General features: G+C 46.2%; 1 protein-coding gene across 2 annotated transcripts in view; it reads right to left on the reverse strand.

The window, feature by feature from the left end:
• The window catches only part of LRRIQ1 (leucine rich repeats and IQ motif containing 1), a 2,234,608-nt gene that overhangs the window by 1,282,555 nt on the left and 927,382 nt on the right, over positions 1-24,671 (reverse strand). For both annotated transcript variants that reach the window (XM_069629324.1, XM_069629323.1), the window contains exon 13: positions 15,206-15,299. In XM_069629324.1, the coding sequence (XP_069485425.1) occupies positions 15,206-15,299 (94 nt within the window). The remainder of the gene's footprint in view (positions 1-15,205; positions 15,300-24,671) is intronic.

A 24,671-nucleotide genomic window follows, 5' to 3' on the forward strand; every position in this document is an offset into this window, starting at 1 on the left:
AGTTGGTGGTCTAGCCCATCCTAAATAATCCACCACATTTGTCATCAGTTCTCTGTATAAGGGACTGGCATGTTCCCCTGGTTCTGGTCTGCCAAAAAGCTGTCTCAGGTGATGTGTCAATTCCACTTGCGTTATGCAAGGTTTCCACTAAATCCCTCATTCTGCTTTCCTCAGAAATTAGACATTCTGTGCCATACTCTAGGCCAAAAGGAACACCCTCCTTCTCAGATCTTTCTTGTTCTTCAAAAATTGAAGTCAAGGATTTAAACTATTCCTTCCTTGGTAGAGGTTTATACATTTTTTCTGGAGGAGCCGTCACAGTGGAGGCTGAAGGTTTTGTAGTCTTTGTAGCTTTTTCTTTTGCTGCTATTTTGTCAGTTTCTGGCTGAACTGGAGCCTTTGAAACTTTTGGCACCGAAGGCTTTGGGGTCGGCGTCGATGTGGTCAACTAAGGCGTCGATGGCGTCGATGAAATAGCAGTTGATGGAGCTGGCTTCAAGGGCGTCGAGCCACTCTTCGAAAGGCTCGTCCTTCAAAGTGTGTCGGGTACCTGACGGCGTCTATGACCGCGAGTGGTCAACTCAACTCGAGAAATCTTTATCACTCGGGGTCCTGGAAGGTTCCTGATCTTTCCTCCTTCGATCACCTGGGCTCAAGGGCGCGCGAGTGTCAGAACGGTAATGCTCTCGGCTGGCTTCCGAGGAAGGCGCAGACCAAGGCTTAGCCTTTTCAAAAACCTCCATCATTTTAACTCTATATGCTTCCCATTCTTCGGAGGAAGAATTTTTTGTGGGGCATTTCATTTTCTTGGGGGATTCGTCTGAAGACAAGGTGGAAGGGGACCAGTGGCATCTCTTTTTAGACTTTTTCGTCAAAGACGAAGCGTGGTGTGAACCACTTCGGGACCTACACCTAGGTTTTCGCCTTTCGCGTCGAGGAGATTTCTCCTCATGGGATCTCGACTCAACGCTGTTGGGTTTTCAACCTACCTGTAGTTTTCCCTTCCTCTTTTGCAAGGCCTTGCCCGTCATTGCCTGACACTTCGTACAGGCCTCCATGTTGTGGTTTTTGCAGTGGCACCACAGACATACTCAGCGTGGATCTGTGATCGACATTTTGGAACCGCAGGTTTTACATTTCTTAAACCCTGAACTCAGGGTAGTCGGGGTCGACGATGAGGACATCTCGAATATCTTCTTCACAATAACTGCGTCACAGAACTATTGAGGCGCGCAGAGTCTCCGAAGCAACACGTACTGCGGAAAAACGGAACTGAGGCCAACGGGCGCCGTGCATGCTACTTGTATACCCTAAAACGTCACCCTCGACAGAGGCCTTCGAGGGACTTCGACTCGATGACATCGATGCACGGCGCCCTCTGCCGAGAACCATTTTCCGAAGCAGCTAAAGCTGGACAAATATATCCAAGATGAGGAATACGTTGGAGGACACAATCCATTCGAAAGGTTTACTTTTATTGTCATCTCAAATAAAAATGTGTATAGCAATTACTATGCTGTGAAAAACCAGAGGGTGTTTCACAATCTAGTCCCTGGGGATACCATACTCAGGTGGCCAGGGAAAGGCCATCGCTTTTGGATCCGACCCTGGGGTTTGACATGCAAGGGAGGATCAACTGGGTAGGTGGTCCTGGGGGAGTGGGGCAGAAGCACCTGATGGTGAGACATGGTATCCCCTTTTTTCTACAGCCCATCTAACCCCCTGTCCCGGCCTATTTTATGGGAAACTACAGCTCCCATAATTCCTCCCCACTTTACACTGACAACACTACTGAGCTGAGCAAGATGAGGAATGAGGCCAGGAAGATTACGTCTAGGGACTTGCAATGGATCTGTCCCGTTAATGAGAACAGGCTGAGTCAGGCACGTAATTCTAACTACACACACCTGACACTTGTTAACACTCACTGTCAGGATAGAAGGTGGCGTGCACAGGCACACTCTGAGCGAGGCTGGGTACGAGAAGGAGAAGCTCTTCCGGGCCTGATGCAAACCATGCTATCGAAGCTGGCAGGCCGAGGGGCTGATCGGCAGTTGCAGAGAGCGAGAGAGAGCCAGGTGAGAATTCCATACTTTTGGAAAGCAATAAGCGTTCCAAGACTGAAACCGAGTGAGAAGAAAGGTTATACCTTCAAAGTTCTTCAAGGCGGCGTGCTCCACTCCCAGGTAAATGACGTCGGGGAGTGTTGAGATAGATTTCTGAACTCTGACCTGGTGGGCAGAGGTTCAGAAGGCCAGCCTAGTTTCTTGGAACAGAGTAACCTTCTGGACAAGACGGACCAATCAAGGTAGCACTGGCGGCGGTCAACACTAGGTCTCAGAAGGGGTGAGGGTGAATGAAAGCCCACAATGAGCACTCACAGTAAAGAACACTACAAATCACTCCCAGTCAGGTGTATATATTAAAAATACATATACATGTATTCAAGGCATTTGAAATCAAACTCAAAGCAAATATCAACAGTAATACTTCAAACCAATACAACACTACTATACATATATATATACACACAATACCAAATGGCCTAAAGGGTTAGTGCACAGAATGGGCCCACAACCTAGGAGGAAAGGGAGCAAGCAGTGCAAATAGTCTTATGGCAGTTCTTCATCAATCAATTCCTAACTAAGAGGCAGTCCAGTCCCTATGAAGAGTGGAGCCTAACGCTCAAAAGTACTTTCAGGTGCTGGTAAACGCAGTGGTGCAGAGGAGCGAAAAAACAGGGTCTCTTGCAGTGACTGTAGCAGCTCAAGAAGGTGGGTGAGGCGATGAACAGGTTCACACTATTCCAGGAGGGTGTCCCCAAAGGGGCAGAACAGGTTCCATGAGTTGGGAATAGGGTGGTAGCTCAGGCTACATGTGGAAAGGTGAGTGGCCTTCAGGGGACACTTGTGCGTAAAATTTGATGGATGCGTTAGGTGCCACCAGTAAGGGTTGCAAGTACTCACCGACCCCCGGCGCACTCCGAACCAAACGTCGGCAGTAGAGTCCACTTCGGCTGCAGGTTCAAATAAAGCAGTTGTGCGGCTGTGCGCTTTCAGTTGCTCAGATACAGCGATGATTCTGTGGCAGGACAGTGGTGATTTCTCCACTCCTGGTGAAGGGATCAGGCCAGTTTCACTGCAGCAGGATTCAGAGCACAGAGGGGCACAGCAGCAAGGCACCTGTGAAGTTCGTCACCACGACTGGGCAGCACAGTGACCGCGTTCACTCGGTTTCGGGTGCTTTCCCTTTATTACAGACCTGGGAATGCCAAGTGTACAAAATACGGTGTGAGAGTGTCGTGAACACAAAGCTTACGATATACCAAGTTTCATGTGTCCACTCGAAACAGCAGCGGTTTCAGAGCAAAGGTCCTGCGTAAGCTGGTCAGTTCACTGGTTGGCCCAGGAACACTTCTGAAGAGGCTCGCTTGCAGCTTAAGATGACAGTGCTGTGAATAGTTGGTCCCACTATTCCAATGGGTCGAAGCACCTTTGCAGACCTTTTGGTTCGATCAGGGTTACAGTGGGACAACAGTGGGCTCAGGGTGCCAAACCTTGCAGCGAGTCACCAGCGGTTCCTTGACTCGGCTTCTTAGTTTCAGGATACTTGGACGCCATACTAGGTTCAGTGAGAACTCAAGAGATCGACCTGGTATGGGTGACTGGAGCCTTCTCTTATCCAGAAACTCCTTCGCGTCAAAACAAAGGGAACCCAATGAGAGATTTGCTCACATGCAGGCATACCAGATGTGGGCCAATCACAGACCATGGTGGTCCCAGTCATTCCCAGTACACCAGACTCTCTGGCATCCAGGATGTGCATTGGAACTAGACGGTCCAGCCCACATCCTGGAGGCACACACACAAGGCATGCAGAAGCCAGTGACAGATTGGTGTTTCGCAGGGAAATGCATGACCAAATAAGGTCTGCTCAACCTGGGGAAGGTAAAGGGACAAGATGGCCAAAGGACAGGACAAAGAACCTTGTGGTATGGCCATTTTGGAGCCAGGCCACCTTCCTGTGCCAACCGTGGTAACTGTGGTTTTCATGGCAAGAAAGGGTTACCAGCCCTGTCCAAGGCACATCTGCACTTCTCCTAAAAAATCCTTTGTGGGAGTCTAGGGCTTTTGGAAATGAAAAGAAGACCCAAGTGCACTGTACTTTAAGGTACTTTGTGCACTTGTAACATGTTGCAACATAGGAAAGGACTAAGGGAAACAAAGTCTCCCAGTACTGACTGTCTTTGAGGGTATGTCAGTTTCCCCATAACAAAGTGAGCGAAAACCCAGCGGAGTGCAGCAGACGGCTGTGCTCCACTGGCAAAAGTCAGGCTAGGCTTGTCAGACAGCAGCACAAAGTTGGGGGGTACACAACTGGAGGGACAATGACACATGATTGGGAAACTTTACTAACAGGGAGGACCAGAGAGGGTATTGGTAAGGGCCTTGACTGCTACATGAAAGGCGTTGAAGAAAGAAACCCAATTAACAAGACCAGTAAGTTATCAAAGGCAATAAAGGCCCGGTTTGTGTTAAAAGCAAATTAAACTGTAACACGAGTGGAAGGCTGCGTGTGTGCCGATAAAACGTGTAATTGAAAAGACAATTGCTGAATTGTGATGAGAGTATACAAGTAACAAAGTGGTCCTGCGAGGCGGTATCGCACTTTCGAAAGTCTCTGTGAAATGTTTGAAGTTGTGATACAACAGGAAACGAAGGCAAGAGAGTAACAGCAATCCCGAATGAAAGTTGATTGAGTGAAAAGCAAGTATATGAACTTTAAATACGGCAAAAGGGCAAAGTAAGGAAATAATAATTCAAAGAAAACTACAAGTACCAAGAAGTATTGGTGTTGCGAGCTGATGAAGATTGTCAAATTGTTTAAAGAGAGGTCAAAGCGGTCATGCAGAGTTCTATGTAAAATCCTTGCAGTTTCAAAAGTCTTTGGCTATTAAAAATGTTATGAAACGAATCGTGGGGAAGGGAACCCCACAAACAATAAAGAGGGTTTGAGCCCGGCTGAGGGAGACCCATGTCAGAAGTGAAATTACAAACGTTTGTGAAAAGAAAAACAGGCTCAAGCCCGGCAGAGGGAAGCATGTGCTGAACTGTGCTAAGTGAAAGTCAAGTGTGAAAAGAAAGACAGGCTCAAGCCCAACATATGGAAATCACGAGTTGAACTGTTCATTTGTGGCTGGGTGGATGAAGACTAAAGAACTTGTTCAATGGTCAAAAGCTTGAAGCCCAAGCCTGTACTGTTGAAGTCTACCAGTAAGCCAAAGTGTGCCAGATTGATAGAACTGTGCCATCCACCTATCCTTTTAAAAAACCCTTGAGACCCTGTGCTTCTCAACGTGGGGAAGGGGGTTGTTACCTAAGCCAATCTGACATTTCTTTTAACAAACTATTTTTCCTTTTCTTTTTATATCCCCTTTATAAATGTGTCATTTCAGAAGGAGGGCAAGGTTAGTTTTATTTAGTATAGGCCTTTTTTATTTTGACTAGACTGACTTGGACTTGTTTGTTATGTGTTTAGTGGTCGAGACTACTCCCATTCTAGAGTTAGGGCCAGTTAGGAATTCTTCCAACCTTATCCAATACAAAATAAAGGTTTTGGAAACGTGCATCTATTCTGTCTGTCTGCTGCTGATACCATGCCGTACTTACAATGCCAACTGTGTGTCAGTCTCCTCCTTCTGCACCCTTACAGATGCCACTCAAGGAAGCTTAAAAACCCAACTCGAAAAAGAAACACACAAATAACTTATCTATATTGGGTTTCACTTACTGGTCTCAGCAACCCTCATTTTAATAATTTAGTGTGCAGCAATTCCACCCTCACACCTTGAAACGAGAAACACGCTGGCTTGCAATAACAATTTCTTTTGTTGAATAAAATGGAATTTAAACAATGTGACAGGTATTCCCCCACTTGATTTACAATGGGACTACACCCGTAACTCTATCTAGACCAAGCCTAATGTTTGACTTCAGTGTAAACGTATGGGCACAAATTATTTGGCATCAGAGAAATTATATCAGACAATTTACTGTAGGACATTATGTCTACTTCAAACACATCCACCCTGAAATCAAAAGGTGAAGGTGATCTCAGAATAAAGTTTTAAAACACAACAATGTACTTCTATTACAATTCCAGAAAAACTGACTCTCAGACTGATTTAAATCTACAATGTTGCATACTATCTATGATACACTACTGGTTTCTAGTAAAAACAAAGATACTACAGACTACCACTTCTATGATGTTGGATATCTTTTAAATAAGTGTAAAGGAGCAGGTTTCTCAAGAATTCTGCTTTTTTTGGAATGCAGAGACAGTGGGGCCTAACTCATACAATTTTCAAAGAATCATGTTTACCCTCAACACCTAAGTTTAATGTGGTCATTAAGGAAAATATTTCAATTACTTTGTTGACTGTGACTGACAACAAGCAAAATACTTGTCATTCCACATTTCAATTTGAGATGCCTAAGGCTACCAGAGATCACAAACATCAGGAGAAAAATACCTATAATATCAATTTGTGTTATAAATCACAAAGCACTGTGATGAATCCAAGCATGCCTTTTCCTGGCTTGTGAAGGCAAGTTCGTGTTTACGCTGACGCCAGAATGAATACAACCCTCTATGGAATAATTCCAAGAGATGGCTTGCAAGGATAACAAGATTTAATTATACAGAATACAAAGGTATCAGCAAAGAACTCTGCTAGTTGAGAACGTTCTGGGCCCAACTAATACAAGCAGCGACTTAAAAGTTAGTAACGCATCATCAACATACAGTAAAAACTAGCGCCACTGATCGGCGAGACCCTTTACATGGGCCTTCTCCATAGAGGATGCCAGGCTGCAATTGGTTCGCTTTCGATACCGTTTGTCAGTCCCCACGTGGGTCCGCTAGGCTCATCTCTCCGCGGAGTGAAGGTAAGGTCTCTCATAAGTTGCATTATCAAAATATGCTATGATACACTAAGCCTACTAGTACATCACTCTGACATGCACCTGGGAAGCTCGGGGACTGGTGCCAGGGGGAAGAGAGGAAGAAATAAGTCATGCTGACCCACACATTATGTGCTTTGTTGATACACACTTCTCACACCCCAAGGCTTCCACCCTTGTTTATATCTATAATTCTTTCCTCCCTGTACCTCGTGTTACAAAGGATGTATTTATGTGTCGAGGTGAAGCAGTCGCATATGTTTAGATCTTTTATGGCCAGTTGGTTTACGAAATGGGCTGGGGTAATTCACTATCATAGAATGCAGGCATGTGGGGGTCGGGACAGTGGTGTGGGCCATGGCTCTGGGTATGCAGGGTGGGGGTTAGAGGTCTGCTGACAGTTTGGCTCTGATGAATGGGCACTGCGTGGAGCCTGGTGTTGTCTCACAGCCTTGCAGAGCACATTTCTCCCAGTGATACTGATTAATTGCAACAATGGAGGAACAAAGGGGACGCTTCCGTGAGAACTGGTGGCACAGACTCATCCTGTCTTAATGATCTGGGCCTAATTGAGTCCTTACATGGAGCTAAGGATGTGCCGCGCGGTCCTACCAGACTATGCATCCACCACAAGTATAAAATGGTGCTCATTTCTATGTGCACACTATATCTATGCATCTATCATTTGTGCTATATTATATCCCTGCTGAATTTCATAGCACTGTCCTCTCCCCACTTGTACACTACACGACTTCAAACGGGATTCGCCTCACCTTAAAGTGCCTAGGGGGGTGGGATAGACTAATTTCCATCCCAACATTTGGCCTCCCCCTTTGTGGCCAAGGGACGGCAGCTGCTAATTTATCCTGACCCTGTGGGCTGGGGGGCTATATGAGGGAGGACCACATGGGGGGAGGTGACTCTCGGGGAGATTCCATGACGTCCTCGGGGGGAAAAACCCATACCCTCCTTCCGCTTCAGGGATGTCTCCTCAGTCTTTCATGCCTTAATGGAATATTGTTACACTTGTCCCCTACCTCTGTATAAAACTAGGGTATTTAAGCCCCAAACTCTTAATCGGAAAAACATATTGTTGGCTGAGACGAGTAGAAGCAGGGAGTAGTGAAGATCACTCCCCAAAAGGCCCAGCATCAATTTTTCCAAAGACACTCAGAGTAAATACAAGACTACTGACACGAGGAAGAGTGATTGTGTAATGATGTTCACCAAGTCCGAGCAACGAACGCCGCAGTCTAGTCACTGGGAAATGAATAAGCAGCCTGGGAGGTTTAAAGGGAGGCTGTTCACAACTGTGAGAAACCTGAGGGTATACTTCCAAATAGACCCCAAGAATCTCTTATTCAGGTGGCCAGGGAAGTGCTGGAGCTCTCAGACCCCAACTCTGGGGGTGGACGAGCGAGGAAGAATCATCTGGGTCGGGGAATCCGTGGTTATGCTCGGGGGGGGAATACCCCAGGTGAGACGTGGTACTCCCTTCCGTATGACACCTTTTCCCCATCCTACCCAGTGGGGTATCTAGAAACTCAACTCCCCACCCCTCTTTTCAGACACTTTCTGACGCACAACTCACCATGAGCGACAATGGATTAACTCCACCCTACCCAACATTCCCTCTGTTACCATACACCATTTCAGAACCCATACCGTTACTCCCCCAATCCCAACAGATACCAATCTCGAAGCAAAGCACAGAAGAACCGGGAGAAGCAAAGTACATGTGTCACCCCGTGCCCTACAACAATCCATTTGTACCCAACACTACAGGTATCCCCTTCACCTTGACGAAAGCTCACATAGGTTTTCCAGTATTCTTCTGAAAAACTGCAAGTCCCATAATTCGTCCACACTGTTTTCCCTTAAACCACTGGGATGAGAAGGAGAGAGATTGGGAGAATAAGGATTACCCAAAGGAATACCTGGGCCATTCACTCCTATGAACGACCGCCATGTTGTCCTGCTAACGAAGACACGCAGGATCAGGCATTCGATTCCAGCCACTCACACCGGAATCCAATCACTACTCCCAGGAAGTATAAAAGGTGGGGCAGCAAGGCACACTTTGAGCGAGTTGGGGATGCTGCAAGGTGCAGGAAGCCAGAGGACTACCAGAAGGGCTGTAGATAACTTGGGAGACCTGGAGGAGGAGAAAACCGCCCTGCCACTTGTCCTGTGAGTCCATAGGAGACTGCACTGTGCAGAGGGAGCTGTACCTCCAGAAGTCCAAGGGCAGCTGGGGTTGTCTGGCAGTACCCATAGCAAGAATTCTCGCCTGGGCCAGTCAGGCAAACACGGGTCTCTGAGGGTCAGCAGATGAGACACTGACCTCAGAACATTCTCCCCTTTTAGCTCCTGCAGCTCCCAATGCCAAATGCCATTTTGGGGAGCTGAGAAGTGGGAGCAAAATTCTGGGGCTGGAAGTCACAAAGCCCTTTTTGAAAACTGTGAGGTGTGAGAGGAGACTCAAGCCCAGCGCAAGGAAGTCTCCTTCATGAACTTTGTGAGAGGGGTCCGAGCCCGGCAGTGGGAGACCCTTGTGAACTTCGGGAGCAGGGTTCGAGCCCGGAAGACAGAGGCCCTTTGTCAACCTTAAGAGGAGTCTTAGCCTGGCAGAGGGATAGCCTTGGTAACTTTTGTGAGTGAACAAGGCACCAGAGAGAGTTGTCCGGCACCACGTGGGCGCTCATTCGAAGGTCTCTGGCTGGTGCCCCCCTCACCCGAACCAGGAGAAACAACAAATACCAAGAGGCCTTAGGGGAGGCCAGCGTGAGGTGTCAAGGTGGTCATATGAGGCTCAAACCAAACCCCTTGTTCAGTCGAAAGTGACAGGTAGTGGAGGCAGACATGAACCCGACTGAGGGATGCCTGCGAATTAGGGTGAACCCTAACACTCCTTAGAACATTGTGTGAACCAACTGTGTGAAGCCTCACTGGGGGTTTTAGAGAGAGCCTGACTGGGGGCTTTAGAGAGAGCCTGACTGGGGGCTTTAGAGAAAGCCTAAATGGGGTTTTTAGAGAATGCCTAACTGGGGCCTTGAGGAAAAGCCTGACTGGGGGCTGAGACACGGACTTAGGTAAAGGGAAGAACCTAAAGGGTCTAGATTGACTTTGTTGAAATATGAACTTTGGCAAATGTGAACCCGACGTATGGATGGATGCCAAGAGAAAGCTAGTGGAACGGAACCCCCCGCTTTCTGATGAGATTTTGAAATATGAACTGTGAAAAGTGTGAACCCGACTGAAGGAATTGTGGAACTGGCGTTTGTGCCCGGCTAAGGGGAAAGCTGTGCGAAGTATGATTTTGTGAAGCCTGCACTTGCCATAGGTTAACAGAGACAAGATTGTCCTTCGGATATCTCTGTTTAAATTGGCAAGTATTTTGAGGGAGGCTGACAATTGAGAGAAGGATCGGAGCCGGGTGAGGGGATCCAAGGGTGAACCATAATCACCTGACGTGAAGATTAACAGAAGGAACTTTAGTTTTGTTGTATTTTCGGCATATCAGACCATTTGAAGCAAGAGACTTTGCATGAGAAGAGACTTGGGCACAGAAGGCCCTGATATAGAGAAAAGGAACTGTAAGCTTGTGCCAGAGAAGCCCAGTAGTGTGCTGTGCTCACATGTCCTGCCTTGTCCCGTGCTAAAACCGTGGGGAAGGGAGACCCTGGCCATAACATCCTGACTTATTATTTGGTGAACACTTCTTTCTTTTCTTGTGAACATTATTCCACACTATTTTGTAGCATATCGGTAAGGATTGGCAATAGGTTTCTTTAGTATAGGCCCTTTTTATTTGACTAGGCTCCACTAGGACTGTATTATCATGATTTGATGGTCATAGCTTGCTCCCATCTTAGATTTAGGTTTAGATTAGGCATTTATCTCACCCACCGTACTGTTTAATAAACATCCTTGAACTGTAATCACTTGTGTCTGTCTTACTTTGATACCATGCCTTCCTTACACAGCTGACAGAAGGCAGGAGAGAGCAACGCTGCAGATGCTGAATCACCTTGTGAACCGTAAATTGACTGGGTACAGCGTCATAGGGGATTTAGGAGGCGAAGGGCTGAATTGGAGTAGACTTCATGCCTACAGGCATTTAGACATCTATCCTAGAGAGTACTGAGGAAGATGACATGAATGTTGCAACTAGGTTAGGAGCCGATTTCCCATATAATTAGGCTCAAGCGACCACAGATGACAAAGGTTGCAGATGCAAAGACAGGTAAAACATTCTCCTTCCAATTGCCTAAATTTTTATGTCTGGCCTCTTTTTGATTGCCTAGCATGAACACAGATTTTAGTGGGATCTCCTTTGCTAGGGCCATAACATCCTTTTGTAGAGGAACTCCTGATTTAATTGAGTCTCTGAGTGCCAGAATCTTCCTCCAGTTTTTTGTGCTGATGAAATGGAACACTGCCCACTTCAAACAGTCATGGAATGCTTTGTCCTAGGAAGGAATATCCTGAGCTTCTTCCTCATTATTGTGCTTGGCAGCCACTGATACCATAGGGAACATATCACTGTGAGGTGCTGGACAAATATCTGCTAGTAAGTCCAGAGAAAGAAATCATACTAAAAATACTAGAAAGATTGCACAAAAACAATACATGCTTACATGGTGCAGGTCTGATGGTATCTGTGTGGAAAAGAGAAATGAGGTGAGGTGCTGGAGGGCGGAGCTAGCAGAGCATGATCACACCCACAGCTGCACTCTTGTGCACTACCAAATTAAAGCGGAAGCAGTTTATTTTGCAGTGCAAAAGGTTCCGGTCCCATCCCATCCTGGAGATGCCCATACAGTATGGACAAAATGTAACGAGAAGTAGAAATACTCAATCTAACAAAGGGATATATGAAGGGATCTCCATGAAAGGTGAGAGAAAACTCTAGATCTCTTGAAACCATTGTGGATAGGCACGCTATAAATGCCATATCATATCATATCAATCAAGTAACATGATACTTAGAAACTATGGTTGATCTCAAAGTACTTGTTTCGCCAATTCTACATATTGTTTCAGTGTTACAATAGCTTGGTATGTCACGTCTGCCCTTCTTATGGAGAGAAAACATTTCTGATATGAGGTTTTGTATACGCTGATATTTACTAGGCTATTCATTGATTAAATCATTTCTGATGTTAGTGCTGATATGTCTTGCCGCTTTAGAGACATTGCTTTCAATACATTTTTTCTAAAGTAGATGCCAAAATGAGTGGAGTATAGTTCATCTAGCAGCTACCAGATGCCCACCTACATACTAAGGAGAAATTGATTTTCTTATATGATTTCTTGGTGACAAAAAAAGCCCGATATACGGTTTGGCGCACACTGATCTTTACTGTTCTACGCACGGATGATAGTAATATTTTCCATATTAATGCTGATATGGCTTGTAGATTTAGAGGCATTGATTTAATTAATGTGTTTCCAGAGGTGTCGCCAGAGGGCTGGGACTTTAGTTACATTGGTTGGCCATGCCCTAAACTTGGTAAGTTTTAAAATGCTGTTTGGAAATGTATTATATATGTACAAGTCTATGATTGCCTGAGATGCAACAGTGTCAGTACTTCATGGGCTTTTGAGTATTCATGCATTACCCAAGCATATAAGTAGTTGGATAATTGCTGCTTTGATGATGCTTTTATTCTTGGATCATGAAAGAAAATGTAAGTACTAAAATATGACACTTGGTTAAAGGACTTATCTATGCTTTCTAACTATGATATTACCACAAACATAAAAGTTGGGAAACCTGGAGTCCCTGTCTCTTGCAAATACATGGCAAAGGGCCCCATATAAATCTTTTATGTCCCATGATACGATTGTACATTCATTAGTCATATTATTCACATATATATTGCTACTTACTCTTGAGCATAAACGATCTTAGTTTGACAAATTCAAATACTTTATTTGGAAATACCTTTGCATCAGTATATATATGTGTTTTATTCAGCCTTTATAGCATCACAATTTAGTTACAGAAAATGATCACTCAGCACAATCTCCTAAAAGACTACCTATCCTGTTTCTGACCACAATATAGCCCACACACAGCTTCCATCCAAGTTCAATGATGCCCTACCCAACAAAGAAAAAGGAGACCCTAGCTTACTCTTCCTACTCATCCTCTCTGCCACTTTTGATTACGTTGACCATGAATCCCTCCTCAGTATCCTTGCCATGCACATGCACTTCAATAGAATAGCCCTGCTGTGGTTTGCGTCTTCCCTCTCTAACAGCAACTAGCTTGTCCAGAGTGGTCCCAAAAGATCTCAGCACCGCCCAGTAACCCGTGGAGTCCAATAAGGAGCCACCCTTTCACCAGGCATCTCCAAACTCTGCATGGAATCTCAGAGGGAACTCCTTGACCAACACAGACATCAAGATACACCAATATGCATGCAGGTGACATTCAGCATTTCTTAAAGAGTAATTGCATTAAGAGCATCCATCGATTGAAGGACTGGATGTACCCAATTGAAGCCTTGCTGTGACACCCATACCTGAAGCTCAGCCCGACAAAAACCAGCTGCATTCTCCTATGAAACCCCACCTAGCATGCCAAAATCCAGAATTGGCAGACTGACATTAAGCTTGATGGATTCATGCCTCAACTATCACCCAGTGCTCTCAGCTTTAACATCTGTGACCTCTCATTCAAAACACACTAAACCAAGATCACCCAAGTTGCATGGTACCAGCTTGCACTCATCTGCAAAGTCTAGCCTTTCATCCCTATCCCGAGTTTCAAAACAGTTGTCTGAGCCTGGTCGTCTCCCACCTTAACAGTGGCAGTGCCCTTCTCTGTCCCAAGACTTATAGTCCCAGATGCCACATTTTCCCCTCTGAAAGCCGTGCCTTATCACAGAAGTAAGAAAACTCACCAACCTCACCCTCATCCCCAAGGAGCTGGACTGGCTAACCCTTTAAACATGGATCCTGTTTAAGACGCCCTGCATTACCTACAAAACAGTCACAAACAAAACACTGCTCTACCTGGCAGAGAAACTGAGCTCAGTAGTCAAGTGCACCACGAGAAGCCACAATGTTGCCAGGCTGTCAACAAACAAAGAACTGCAAGAGGGAAAAAAACAGGAAACATGCCTTTTCATGCTAAACACCCTGTCTCTCGAACAAGTTAACAATGCATATAAGACTCTACCCCTCCATCCTACACTTTAGGAAGTACCACAAGACTATACTCTAAAAAGATAATCTCACCAATTGCTCCACTAGGCTCCTCCTTCTGGATCTCCTCTATTGCCCCTGCTTCCCCCATCCATTCCAGCTCTTATGCTAAACCTGCAACCTTATTCGTAATCCCTTATTCGTAATCCCTGGGATATGTCTGCTATGTAGTGTCCGCTATGCACTGTTGCTCCCAAATTAGGTTACAAGTCTTATACATAATTTATACTTTCTAACAATGTGCCATGATTTCTCCTGTGCTCCACCCTTGTTCTTCCTTTGGTTCCTCTGTTTCTTTGTTTATAGGATTTTTGGATGTATGGCGTTTTCTTATTTTCATTATCAGATACATAAATGTATTGTGATCTGAATGGTATCGCCTCAAAAAAACGAAGTGAAGAAATAACGAGGCTGAAAACACTAAATTGTTGTAATCAAATGTTTCTATTTTTTTGTACTTTATTTAGAAAAAATAGTTTGGGGTTTCGGTTAGGGCATACATTAAGATATAGGGAAGGTGGGATGGGAGGTTGCCGGGGTTCCTCCCCTGCATTTAATATAAAAAAGTGCAAAAAAAGAAAAGGCATTTTCAAATATCGATTTAGAAAATTCAGTGTTTTCAGCCTTGTTATTTTATTTGCTGCATCATAACATAGATCCAGTGAATATGACTAGTAACCATCATAATTGCAAAAAAGATAACCTGAAACTAGAAAGATGTATATGCTGAATTTTTCTGTAAGGACTCTATCTAGTACCTTTGTTTAGACAACCTGCGTATTTGTATATGGTTATTTATCCTTTACTTTTCAACTAAACAAAAGTGTTCTGAATGAATCTTTGGCTTCTAACATTTCCACATTTTGAACTTTAATGTTATAAAAAAGCATGATGCAATGCAACAATCACACCATAACGAATCCTACAATACCACAATTATAAATTTAATTCTTTATATGTTATACACGTCATTCTTTATAACTGTACTGCAGAAGACTACACATGTTTTAGGCTTTGCTTACTTCCATTCTGCTTCCTGTAGAAGTGGATTCCCATTTAGCGATAATTCACGCAAATTCTCACACCCATCAATCCATGCAAGGACATTTTGAAGATCTATAGATAGCCAGATAATTATATTAAGAGTTTAATTTTGCGTACATTTGTTAGTGTTTTAGAGTGTGACAGACAATCAAAATAGCTACAAACCGCTAAACATCAAAACATGAACAGCACCGCACCACACCATACAAAGACAGGAGCAATACAAGACAGTTTAGAACAAAATTAAAATTACTTACCTTCTGTAATATTTTTCCTGCTAAATACACACATTTACTGCTAAATACACCCATACACTCTGAAGCTTTGAAGTATCTTCTCAAGGAGAAACAATGATTGAAAACTATTTCATCAGCAACCAGGTGGCACACTGTGGCTCTCCACCTGATCTGCTCAGTGTTGTTGGAGGTACACACGCGTATGAGCTGCTCACAGCCCATTACTTTCGCCCTGCCAATTCTTCCCATACTCAGGATGAGGTACTACAGAACTAGCACCGGTCACCATCAATCTGTTCTGATAGACAGGCCGGCGGGACAATGAGGAATCGGTGCGAAGAAGGACTTTATCGATCACAAACAACATTCACAAATATAAGTAATATGTCCTTTGTGTGGATATCTTCCACCTGTAGAGTACTCATCTTTGAAAAGGTATAGAGGTAGGTAAATAAATGCAAATTAATTTTCTGAGATCAATGGAATTCTGTCAATCCATTGGAAGGAAACAAGGGTTTTACCTGCAAGCTGACATTCTCTTTAGAAAAAGGCAATTCCAGAGATTTCACAGGCAATGCCTGGAGCTCTCTTACCAAAATAGCTAAGGTGATAGAAGACAGGAAAATAACTTTGAGGTTACACAGTTGCAGAAAAGATAACTGCATGAGCTCAAACAAAGCCACTATCAAGTATGTAAAACCCACATTTAAATCCCACTGCAGAATAATAAACTGCCAATGGTGTAAAACATGTGTCAGCCCTTTAGAAATTACACACCAATTGTAATGGGGATGAGGCCCCCTTGTTCAGCCCTTCACTGTGTTGATTAGGGGGATGCAGTTGGTGACAAACAGCCAAAGAATCCAACAGAGGTTATGGAACATGACAGGATGGTGGGTTAGGGGGAACAGACCCTCTACCAGTATCAGGTCTATAATTCACACCAACTGCAGGCATAGATGGGCTTAGTAGCAGGGCTCCTGGCCAACTGCATGATATACAGAACCTTGCCAGACAGCTGTCTCAGTACCTTGGCATATCGGAAAACCAATCATGAAGATTGACGCTGTTCACTGTTCAGGTGGAGATCTTCCCTTCCTCTAAGGTAAGTAACCCCCTAGATCCCCCAGCCTGAAAACATGCCTCACAGATGGATATGTTCAGGTCTGAGTACCACAGCCTCATGGCCAATAAGGAGCAACCAAAATCATGGTAGACCCAAACTTCCTCAATCTCCTGAACAATAACAGAATGAGTAAAATTGCGAGGAACCTGTACAAGAAGACTTAAGTCAGCCAACGTGGAACACATCTGGTTAGGCTTCCCTCAGCAGAAATTCTCTGGAGAAAAACAAATTACAATTCCTGCTGAGAGTGGAAAGGGGTGGCAAATAACCTTCTCTATGATGGATAGGATCAATACCCCTGATAACTCTATTCAGTGTTGTGGCTTGAATGGCTGACCACACACAGCTGTGGCCTTTTAATGAGGTTAGGATGTGGAGGGAAAGAGGACAAAGGTGAAACAGTAAAGAGTGTGTAGGGAAGGAAACGGAAGAGTTAGATCACCATGCTGGTGAGGGTCATGAAGGGATGCCGAAAAGGAAAGCAACTATTTGCGCCCCAGATCGCTGATGCAAAAATGCAAAGAGGTGCTGAGAACGATGGGGAAGTTGGTTTAGCAGCCACCATACAATCAGTGGGCGGCACCTCACACAGCACACTGAGAAAGATACCCGTGTCCAGACGGAAAATACAGTGCAGTCACGTGAGCATCTAAGCAGGAGGCCATGACAAAGCACAGCATCCAACAGGCTAACACAGACTGCAACAAAAAAGCTATAAGATTGAGGGCAAAATAGGTCAGAGTATTGGAAACGGGAGAAGGCTTACCATTCTGTGCTGGATAGGAAGCATGCAGTAGTCAAGAAGCAGCATGAGGAGGAAGGGCGTGTCCATTATAGAGTCAATGGAGAAGTTAAGCGCCCCACAGAGTGAAGGTAAAGACAGCAACCTGTAATGGTGCAGAAGGAGGAGACTGACACACAGGTGCTATAGTGGTTGCTAAAGACCATTATTATTTAAGAAAATAAAGAGAACATCTAACTTTCCCTTACTCAACTAAAAGACTGTCCACGTACATCAATAGTCCACTGTCCTGTGTCAACAGTCTACTTCTGTTCCTTACACTTAATACCAAGCTAAAGACAAGTAGACTTTCTTGGTCCAGAAGAATGAGTTCCAAGTATTGGCTGCTTCTTAGGGAAATGGCTCCCTTCCCCAGGTCAAAACACAAAAAGCAAAGTTCAAGCAGTTCTCCTTGGCAGATATACTGCCTATCTTCTAACAGTCTGCATTAGGAAAATGTATTTACAAATGTGGTTGCTAGTATCTTGGTTTAATGGTTCAACACAAACAGGGGGGAGGGGGTGAGAATCCCTTCTGCTGATCTTGGTTGCTAGGAGAATGACTCCCTTCTACTAGTATCTTGATTTAACAGTTCAACGCAACCAGCGGGAATAACACCCTTCCCGTGGTCTCTCTCTCTCACTTTGGTTTTGCCATTCACCACCAGCAGGGGAAATTACTCCCTTCCCCTGGTCTGCGTGTCAGATAATTTCTCATACAGTTCTCTAATGTTACAAAGGTCCACGACTCTGGCCTCTCCTCCTCTTTGATTGGACTCACTTTATATCCCTCTTTACCAAGTACTGCGATGAGGAAGATGACTCGTGCTCATTCCTAATTTTTGGTCCCAGACCCAGGTTTCTCTCTCTCTTCAGTTTGGTCCACTTGATTCACTCTCCTACCAAGTATGACCATGAGGAGGATACCTCACTTCCTGATTCGGGTTCCAGACCCTGATTTCTCGCAGTCTTCGGTTTAGCTCACTTGGCTTATTCTCTCACCAAGTACTGCTACGAGGAAGATGCCTTGCTTCTGGATTTGGGCCCCAAACCTCTTTCTGGTGGTAAGTGGTTTTCGCTAGGCCAGTGGGCAGAGGAAGCATTTCTCTGATGAAAGACCATCTCGACCGCTGCCTTGCGTGGCTACCGGGCCTCCAGAACTTCCCTGTATCTGCCACTGGGATCGGGTAACACTACGGTTCTTCCGGGGATCGGCATCTTGTTGACATCCCCAGTGTTGCTTCTCCATTGGTTGCTTGGGTCTGCCATTGGCTTCTCTGCTTCCCGGTCTCAGCCCTGACACCAGACCATCTGGTTCACCTGGTCACGGCCGCGCCACCGCACGGTTCATCAGGACTGGTAGGGAGGTTGCTTCTTGCTCGACCCCCTCTAGACTTCCACGACTGCTTGTCTGCCTCCGCCACACTACCTGGTTATTTCTCTGGACATGATTCAAAACTCCCCGGTTCATCGTGGGATGAAGAAAAAAAGTACTTCTTCTGTTTTCCTTTTATTGTGGATGCTCCACTCTGGCGCAGTATCAAAACCTGCAATTGTATGTGTCATGTCCATCCTTATTCCTCCTATGGGCCACCTTGTCCCAGTACTGGGGTCGGGCAAACCCTCAGGGCTCTCGAAGATCTTCATCTCAGTACCTTTGGTTATGTTCACCTCGCATATGTTATATATGTACATGGGCCTACTCTCACTATAGGAGTCTGTGCTGGAAGTGGGGACTAGGGACTGAAGGGATGTATAGGGCATGGGTGGAGGGTGGGTATACTGCGTTCTCTCGAGATGTTCTCCTTTGTCCCCAGAGGGGAGGTCTCTTCACAGGAGATCCTCCTGCTGAGTGCCACCCCCAGGGGGACTATCAGGTAGCGGCCTCACCATTCTGGCCTCATGGGAAGGGGCTCCCCCTTAGGCAGAAGTGACGACACCTCGGGATTTATCACACACTCTAAGAGTGAAATGAGGGTGTCTGTGAATAGAATAAGCAATGTGAGTTAAATATACCGATGCATGCTGCAACATGTAGTTCACAGTTCTGTATGAAATAGCTAACGTATTGATCCACTGGTGAAATCCAGACCAAGTGCAAGAATCATGGTGAGTCGGAGAGTAATGCATGGTGGAGCCGGAAATCAAACTTTCCATGTAAAGACCCTGTATTATTAATACACTGTTAAAATCAAAGTCAAGTCCAGGAATCATCAGAAGGAGGAGAAAGGGCGATAGATACATGGTGGAAAATGAAGTCCAAAATTTCATACAAAGAGATGTGAATCATATACATTGATCAAAACCAACACCATTTCCAAATATTCTTGAGAGAAATTGAAGGCTAGCACATGTTGGGACCTGGAGTCAAAGACAAAAGAGTCTACATTTATGGCCAGCAACCCTTTGAAGGTGGCTATTAGACATCTTATGGACTACATATTTGGAGATGTCAAAGAGTCCTTGGAAACATCCAAGGCATGTTGTATAAAGTACTCCATTATCTAACTGAGGAATCTTTCAAAATATCAAGAATATAAGCTGTGAAGCACATATGGCCTCATGACGAGTTCAGCGATAAGTGGTAAAAGTGGCGGTAACGGGCCAAAGTGGCAGTAACGCAATTACCACCACTTTTACCACTGCCAAATTAGGGATTTCCAGAAATGTGGTGTTAAATACGCTGAAGGTAATTACTGTTACCAGAATTACTGCCAAACATCAGCAGAATTACCCTGGCGGTAATTCTGTTGGCGGAATAAACACCATCATGTAAAACATACATTTCGCCATATTACAAGTTTAAATACTTTTTTTGATTGAATATTTTGGAAAACAAATGGTGAATGCGTGTTTTCTGCACATTCAGCATGGTAAAAAAAGAACAAATTTCTATATTGTCGAACAAGGAGAGTGGGATGTGCGAGGGTGTCCCCTGCTCCCTGTAACGCTCACCTGGTATCCACGGGGACGTCACTCAGCGTGTTCTGACCTCTTATGACCTTGAACCCTTCCCTGGAGTCTACTCGACTGGAGAATGGGCCGGAAACACAGGATTGGTAGAGTTTAACTCCCTATTGTCTCTGTGTGCCTGAACCCCTTCTTCCCCATGGTCCAACCCTTCCCTTTGATCCACAGCTCACCTTGTTTTCTTGGAAAGTGTGCTCTCTGTCCTGCTTTCAGCACAGGGGCGCATTGATTGATGCAGGCTCGTTGCTGCCTAGTTACTTCACTGGCAAGAGTCTGACAGGTAAGTATAATGAGTCTTTAAAGCAGTTCTCCAACTTTGTTCCTTTCCTTCCTTAGATTATGGCCGGCGTCTGGGGATGGCGACGTGCTGCTGAGATGAGTAGCGCTGAAGGTGAGTGAGAGCGCGATACGCGATGCAACCCTTTCGTATTTGTATTGAACCGAGTTCTTTTTCTGTGCCTTTTAGGTGCTGCAACGTTTTCAGCGTGGATGCCGGTTATGAAGAAGAAATGCAGTGAGTAAGCGCGGTATGCAGATGTTTCCACGCTAACCTGGAGTGTCTTTTCCCTCCTGCAGATGGATGAGGAATTCCGGAGACAGAGATCCCCCAGAGCGGCTGGGATTCAGGTAAGCGTTTGAAGCTCGCACAGTCTTTAAAAATAAGTGAAGATTTGTTGAAAGCTTACTAATGCCTTTTTTCTGTTCTTTTCCCTTTTCCTTAGGAAGCGGCGTGCCGGGATGGGAATGACACAGCTGAAGATGCCCGCAGAACTGAAGGAGCGATGAATGATGGGCAGAAGCGCCGCAAGGTAGGGCTGTTCCTAACGGTGTACTTGTTCTTGCATGAGCTGAGCGCAGAAGAAAGATGCAGGCTTACTGGAGACCGATCTGAACACAGTGAGTGTCACGCTGCAGGTGCAGAAAACGCAAAGCATGTTTCTCAGCCTGGGCGTGGCTTAAATAGTCTCTGGGTATCCCAGGTGTCTTTGGGCTGAACCACACCCAAAAGACTAGACTGCACATGCAGTTCTGGGAACCGAAATATGTGGGGGCATCCATCTTGTCCCCATCAATGCACTGCAAGTACAATCCCCAATGTTATCCTATGGGAGTGAGTCTGGTGCCACAAGCACCAAGTCTGACTCCAAGGTGGTCTTTGGAGGGATGGAGAGGCCCTTGAGGGCCATGTAGGTGATTGTGGCCTGGCTTCAGCCTGACATCTTGGAGGGCTGGGGACCTGAGGGGCAGGAATCATGACACTCCCCTTGTTCAACATTATGGGGATTCAGGGGTTGTGGGGGTGTCCCCCACTTCCACAACATGGAAAGCGGGGGGAAAGGAAATGGAAAAAAAACAGTTACAAAATGGACCCTGCAGCGGAAGTTACGCCCCACAATGGGGAGGCAGAACTCACGCTGCAGGGAAACGGACACTGGCAGGTAAGGAAGGTAACTGTACCTCACCTTCTATAGGTGTTTAGGGGTGGCAGTTAGGGGAAATGCAGGCAAGGTTTTTCTAACATGTTGAAAATTACAAATGAATGACGAGACTAAATTAAAAGTTACTCACCATAGTGAATAACGTACTCTTAGTCCTTAGTCCCCTTTCCTCCATACTGCATGGGGCATCCCTTCCAAGGAACAGGAGACTGAACCTTTTCACCAGAAAAAACCCTCTACCCCTTTATATTTTAAAGGCGTGCGGGGTGTGCGGCCCTGGGAACATGCACTGCCCTGACTCTGCCCTCTGGCACCACACCTCAGTCCCCATAGATGCGTCGACAATAGATTAACATTACCTAATGACACCAGTTTTATTAGGGGGGAGGCTGCTGGGACGTATGGAGGAAGGCGGACCAAGGACAGAGTTTCGTCCTCCATACTGCATGGATGATTAAAACTGAAAATAGCCCCAGAGTGGAGAGGAGACCCTCTTTAAGCAAATAGGTTTCTAAGAACTGCCTGTCTGAAAGCCACGTCTGATCTAGAACCGGCATCCAAACAGTAGCACTTGCAGAAAGCCGAAGGGGAGGCTCATGTGGCCGCCCTGCTTATGACTTGCCAGGGGACATGCCACTGGAAAGCGATGGCCGTTGCCTTGGCTCTGACTCCATGGGCGTGCATGTTGGCCAGCAGCGGCTTATGCTGTCCCTCGTAAGCTTCTTTGATGGCCGAGACCAGCCAACGGGCTATGGAGGCCTTAGAGGCCTGATAACCCAGGCTTGATCCGCCGAAGGTGACAAAAAGTGCGTCTGACTTGCAGAAGCCCTTGGTCCTGTCCAAGTAAAATTTCAGGGCATGCCTGACATCAAGGCAGTGCAGAACACTCTGTGCCTCATCTTTGGGCTCGGCAAAAAACATAGGTAGCACTATTTCTTTGTTCAGATGGACTGCGGAAGGCACCTTGGGCAAGAATGCTGGGTGTGTCCGCAGGACTACTTTGTCCCTGTGATACGTAGTACATGGCTCAGAGGCAGCCAGCGCCTGGATTTCGCTGATTCTGAGAGCCGAGGTGAGGCCGACTAGCAAGGCAGTCTTAATGGTGACCAGCCAGATGTCTGCGGATGCCATTGGTTCAAATGGTTTGTGCGCCAGGGCACCCAGAACTATGTTGAGGCCCCAAACTGAGTGAGGCATCTTGAATGGCCTCTTGAATGGTGGGTTGGACCTGGCGAGTCCCGTCAAATGTTTCCTGACAATCAGGTTAGAAGACGAAAAGATTTCCTCTTCAGAGTTTCTGCAAGCCCCAATGGGTGAGGTGCGCTGAAAAGGAGAGCATGTCGTCCAAGGTAAATGCAAGGAGGTTGATACCCTTAGAGTCTGTGCTGGGCCTGTCGGGAGGCGAATGGGTGGCCTCTCTGAGAGGCTGAATAGCTCAGAGAACCATAGCCTGGCCGGCCACCACAGTGCTATTAGAATGATGCTGAGGTGGTGAGATTCCTTGATCTTGCATGTCACCCTGTGTATCAGTGGTGTGAGCGGGAAGGCGTATGCTGTCATTCCGTCCCAATGCATCGCCCAGGGAGCCGGGGCCCCGACTCTGCCAGGAGGCGAAAAATTGGCACTTCCTGTTGTCCCATGTGGCAAAGAGGTCCACCTGGGGGTGTTCCCATTTGTAGAAGATTTCCTGCAGTAATAGGCTGTTCAACTGCCACTCGTAGTTGTCTGCCCCCAATCTGCTGAGCCTGTCTGCCTCCAGGTTGAATTCCCCCAGCAGGTGGACAGCCCTGAGGTAGATGTTGGTCTCCAGGGCTCATTCCCACATGCTGACTACGAGCCTGCACAGTGGAGGGGATTTGGTACCTCCCTGCTTGTTGATGTGGAACATGCTGGTCGAGTTCTCTGTCTGAATGAGGACGACCTTGCCCACGATAACCGGAAGGAAGGCTCTCAGCACCAGCCAGATAGCCTTCAGTTCCAGCCCACTGATGTGGAAACTCCTGCCGGGTACAGGTGCCATGGACAAAGTAGTTATCCAGAGTGGCCCCTCAACCCTTGTGAGAGGAGTCCATGGTGATGCTGACCTGTGGTGTGGGTTGCTTGAAGGGCTTGCCCAGCTAAATGTTGCAATCCCTGGACCACCATGTGAAGTCTGGGTGAATTGATGGAGGAACGTTAATCACCCTCCGACTGAGAGCTACGCTCCTGGTTCCAAGAGGCTACAAAGTGTAGCTGTATCCTCCTTGTCCTGAGTCTCGTGTGGGGGACGGCCAAGAGGACTGCTGCCATGAGACCCAGTAGGTGTTGGTACCACCAGGCGGAGGTCACTTGTCTGCTGAGGAAGTGCATGGGGGTCCTCTTGAGGGCTGTGATCTTGTCCTCTGAGGGAAAAACTCTCTCAGCGCATGTGTCCCAAATGAGACCCAAGAAGGTCAGTCTCTGCGTGGGCTGCAGCTGCAACATCTTGAAGTTGAGTGAAAAACCCAGCTCGTGCAGCATGCTCATAAGAGCCTGGGAAGTTTGGTGCCATGCTTCCGGAGATGTCGCCCTGGTGAGCCAGTCGTCGAGGTACGGATAGAAGTGGTGTCCCTGCGACCTGAGGAGGGCTGCCACAGTGTTCATCAGCCCGGTAAAGAACCTGGGGGCCAAGTTGAGGCTGAAAGGAACCACCTTGTATTGGAAATGGTAGCCCACGATCCTGAATCGTAGAAAAGAATGATGAGGCTGCCAGATCGGGACATGTAGGTACCCCTTCTTCAAATCCAGGGAGCACATCCAGTCTCCCTTGCACAATGTCTCCGCTATCAAAGCTGGCGTAACAATCTTGAATTTTTGTAGAGGTAGGGAGAGGTTGGGGATGGAAAGGTCCAGCACAACTCTCAGGCCCGCCTAC

The sequence above is a fragment of the Ambystoma mexicanum genome, chromosome 12 (genome assembly GCF_040938575.1).
Source record: "Ambystoma mexicanum isolate Mex_15411 chromosome 12, UKY_AmexF1_1, whole genome shotgun sequence".
NCBI lineage: Eukaryota > Metazoa > Chordata > Amphibia > Caudata > Ambystomatidae > Ambystoma > Ambystoma mexicanum.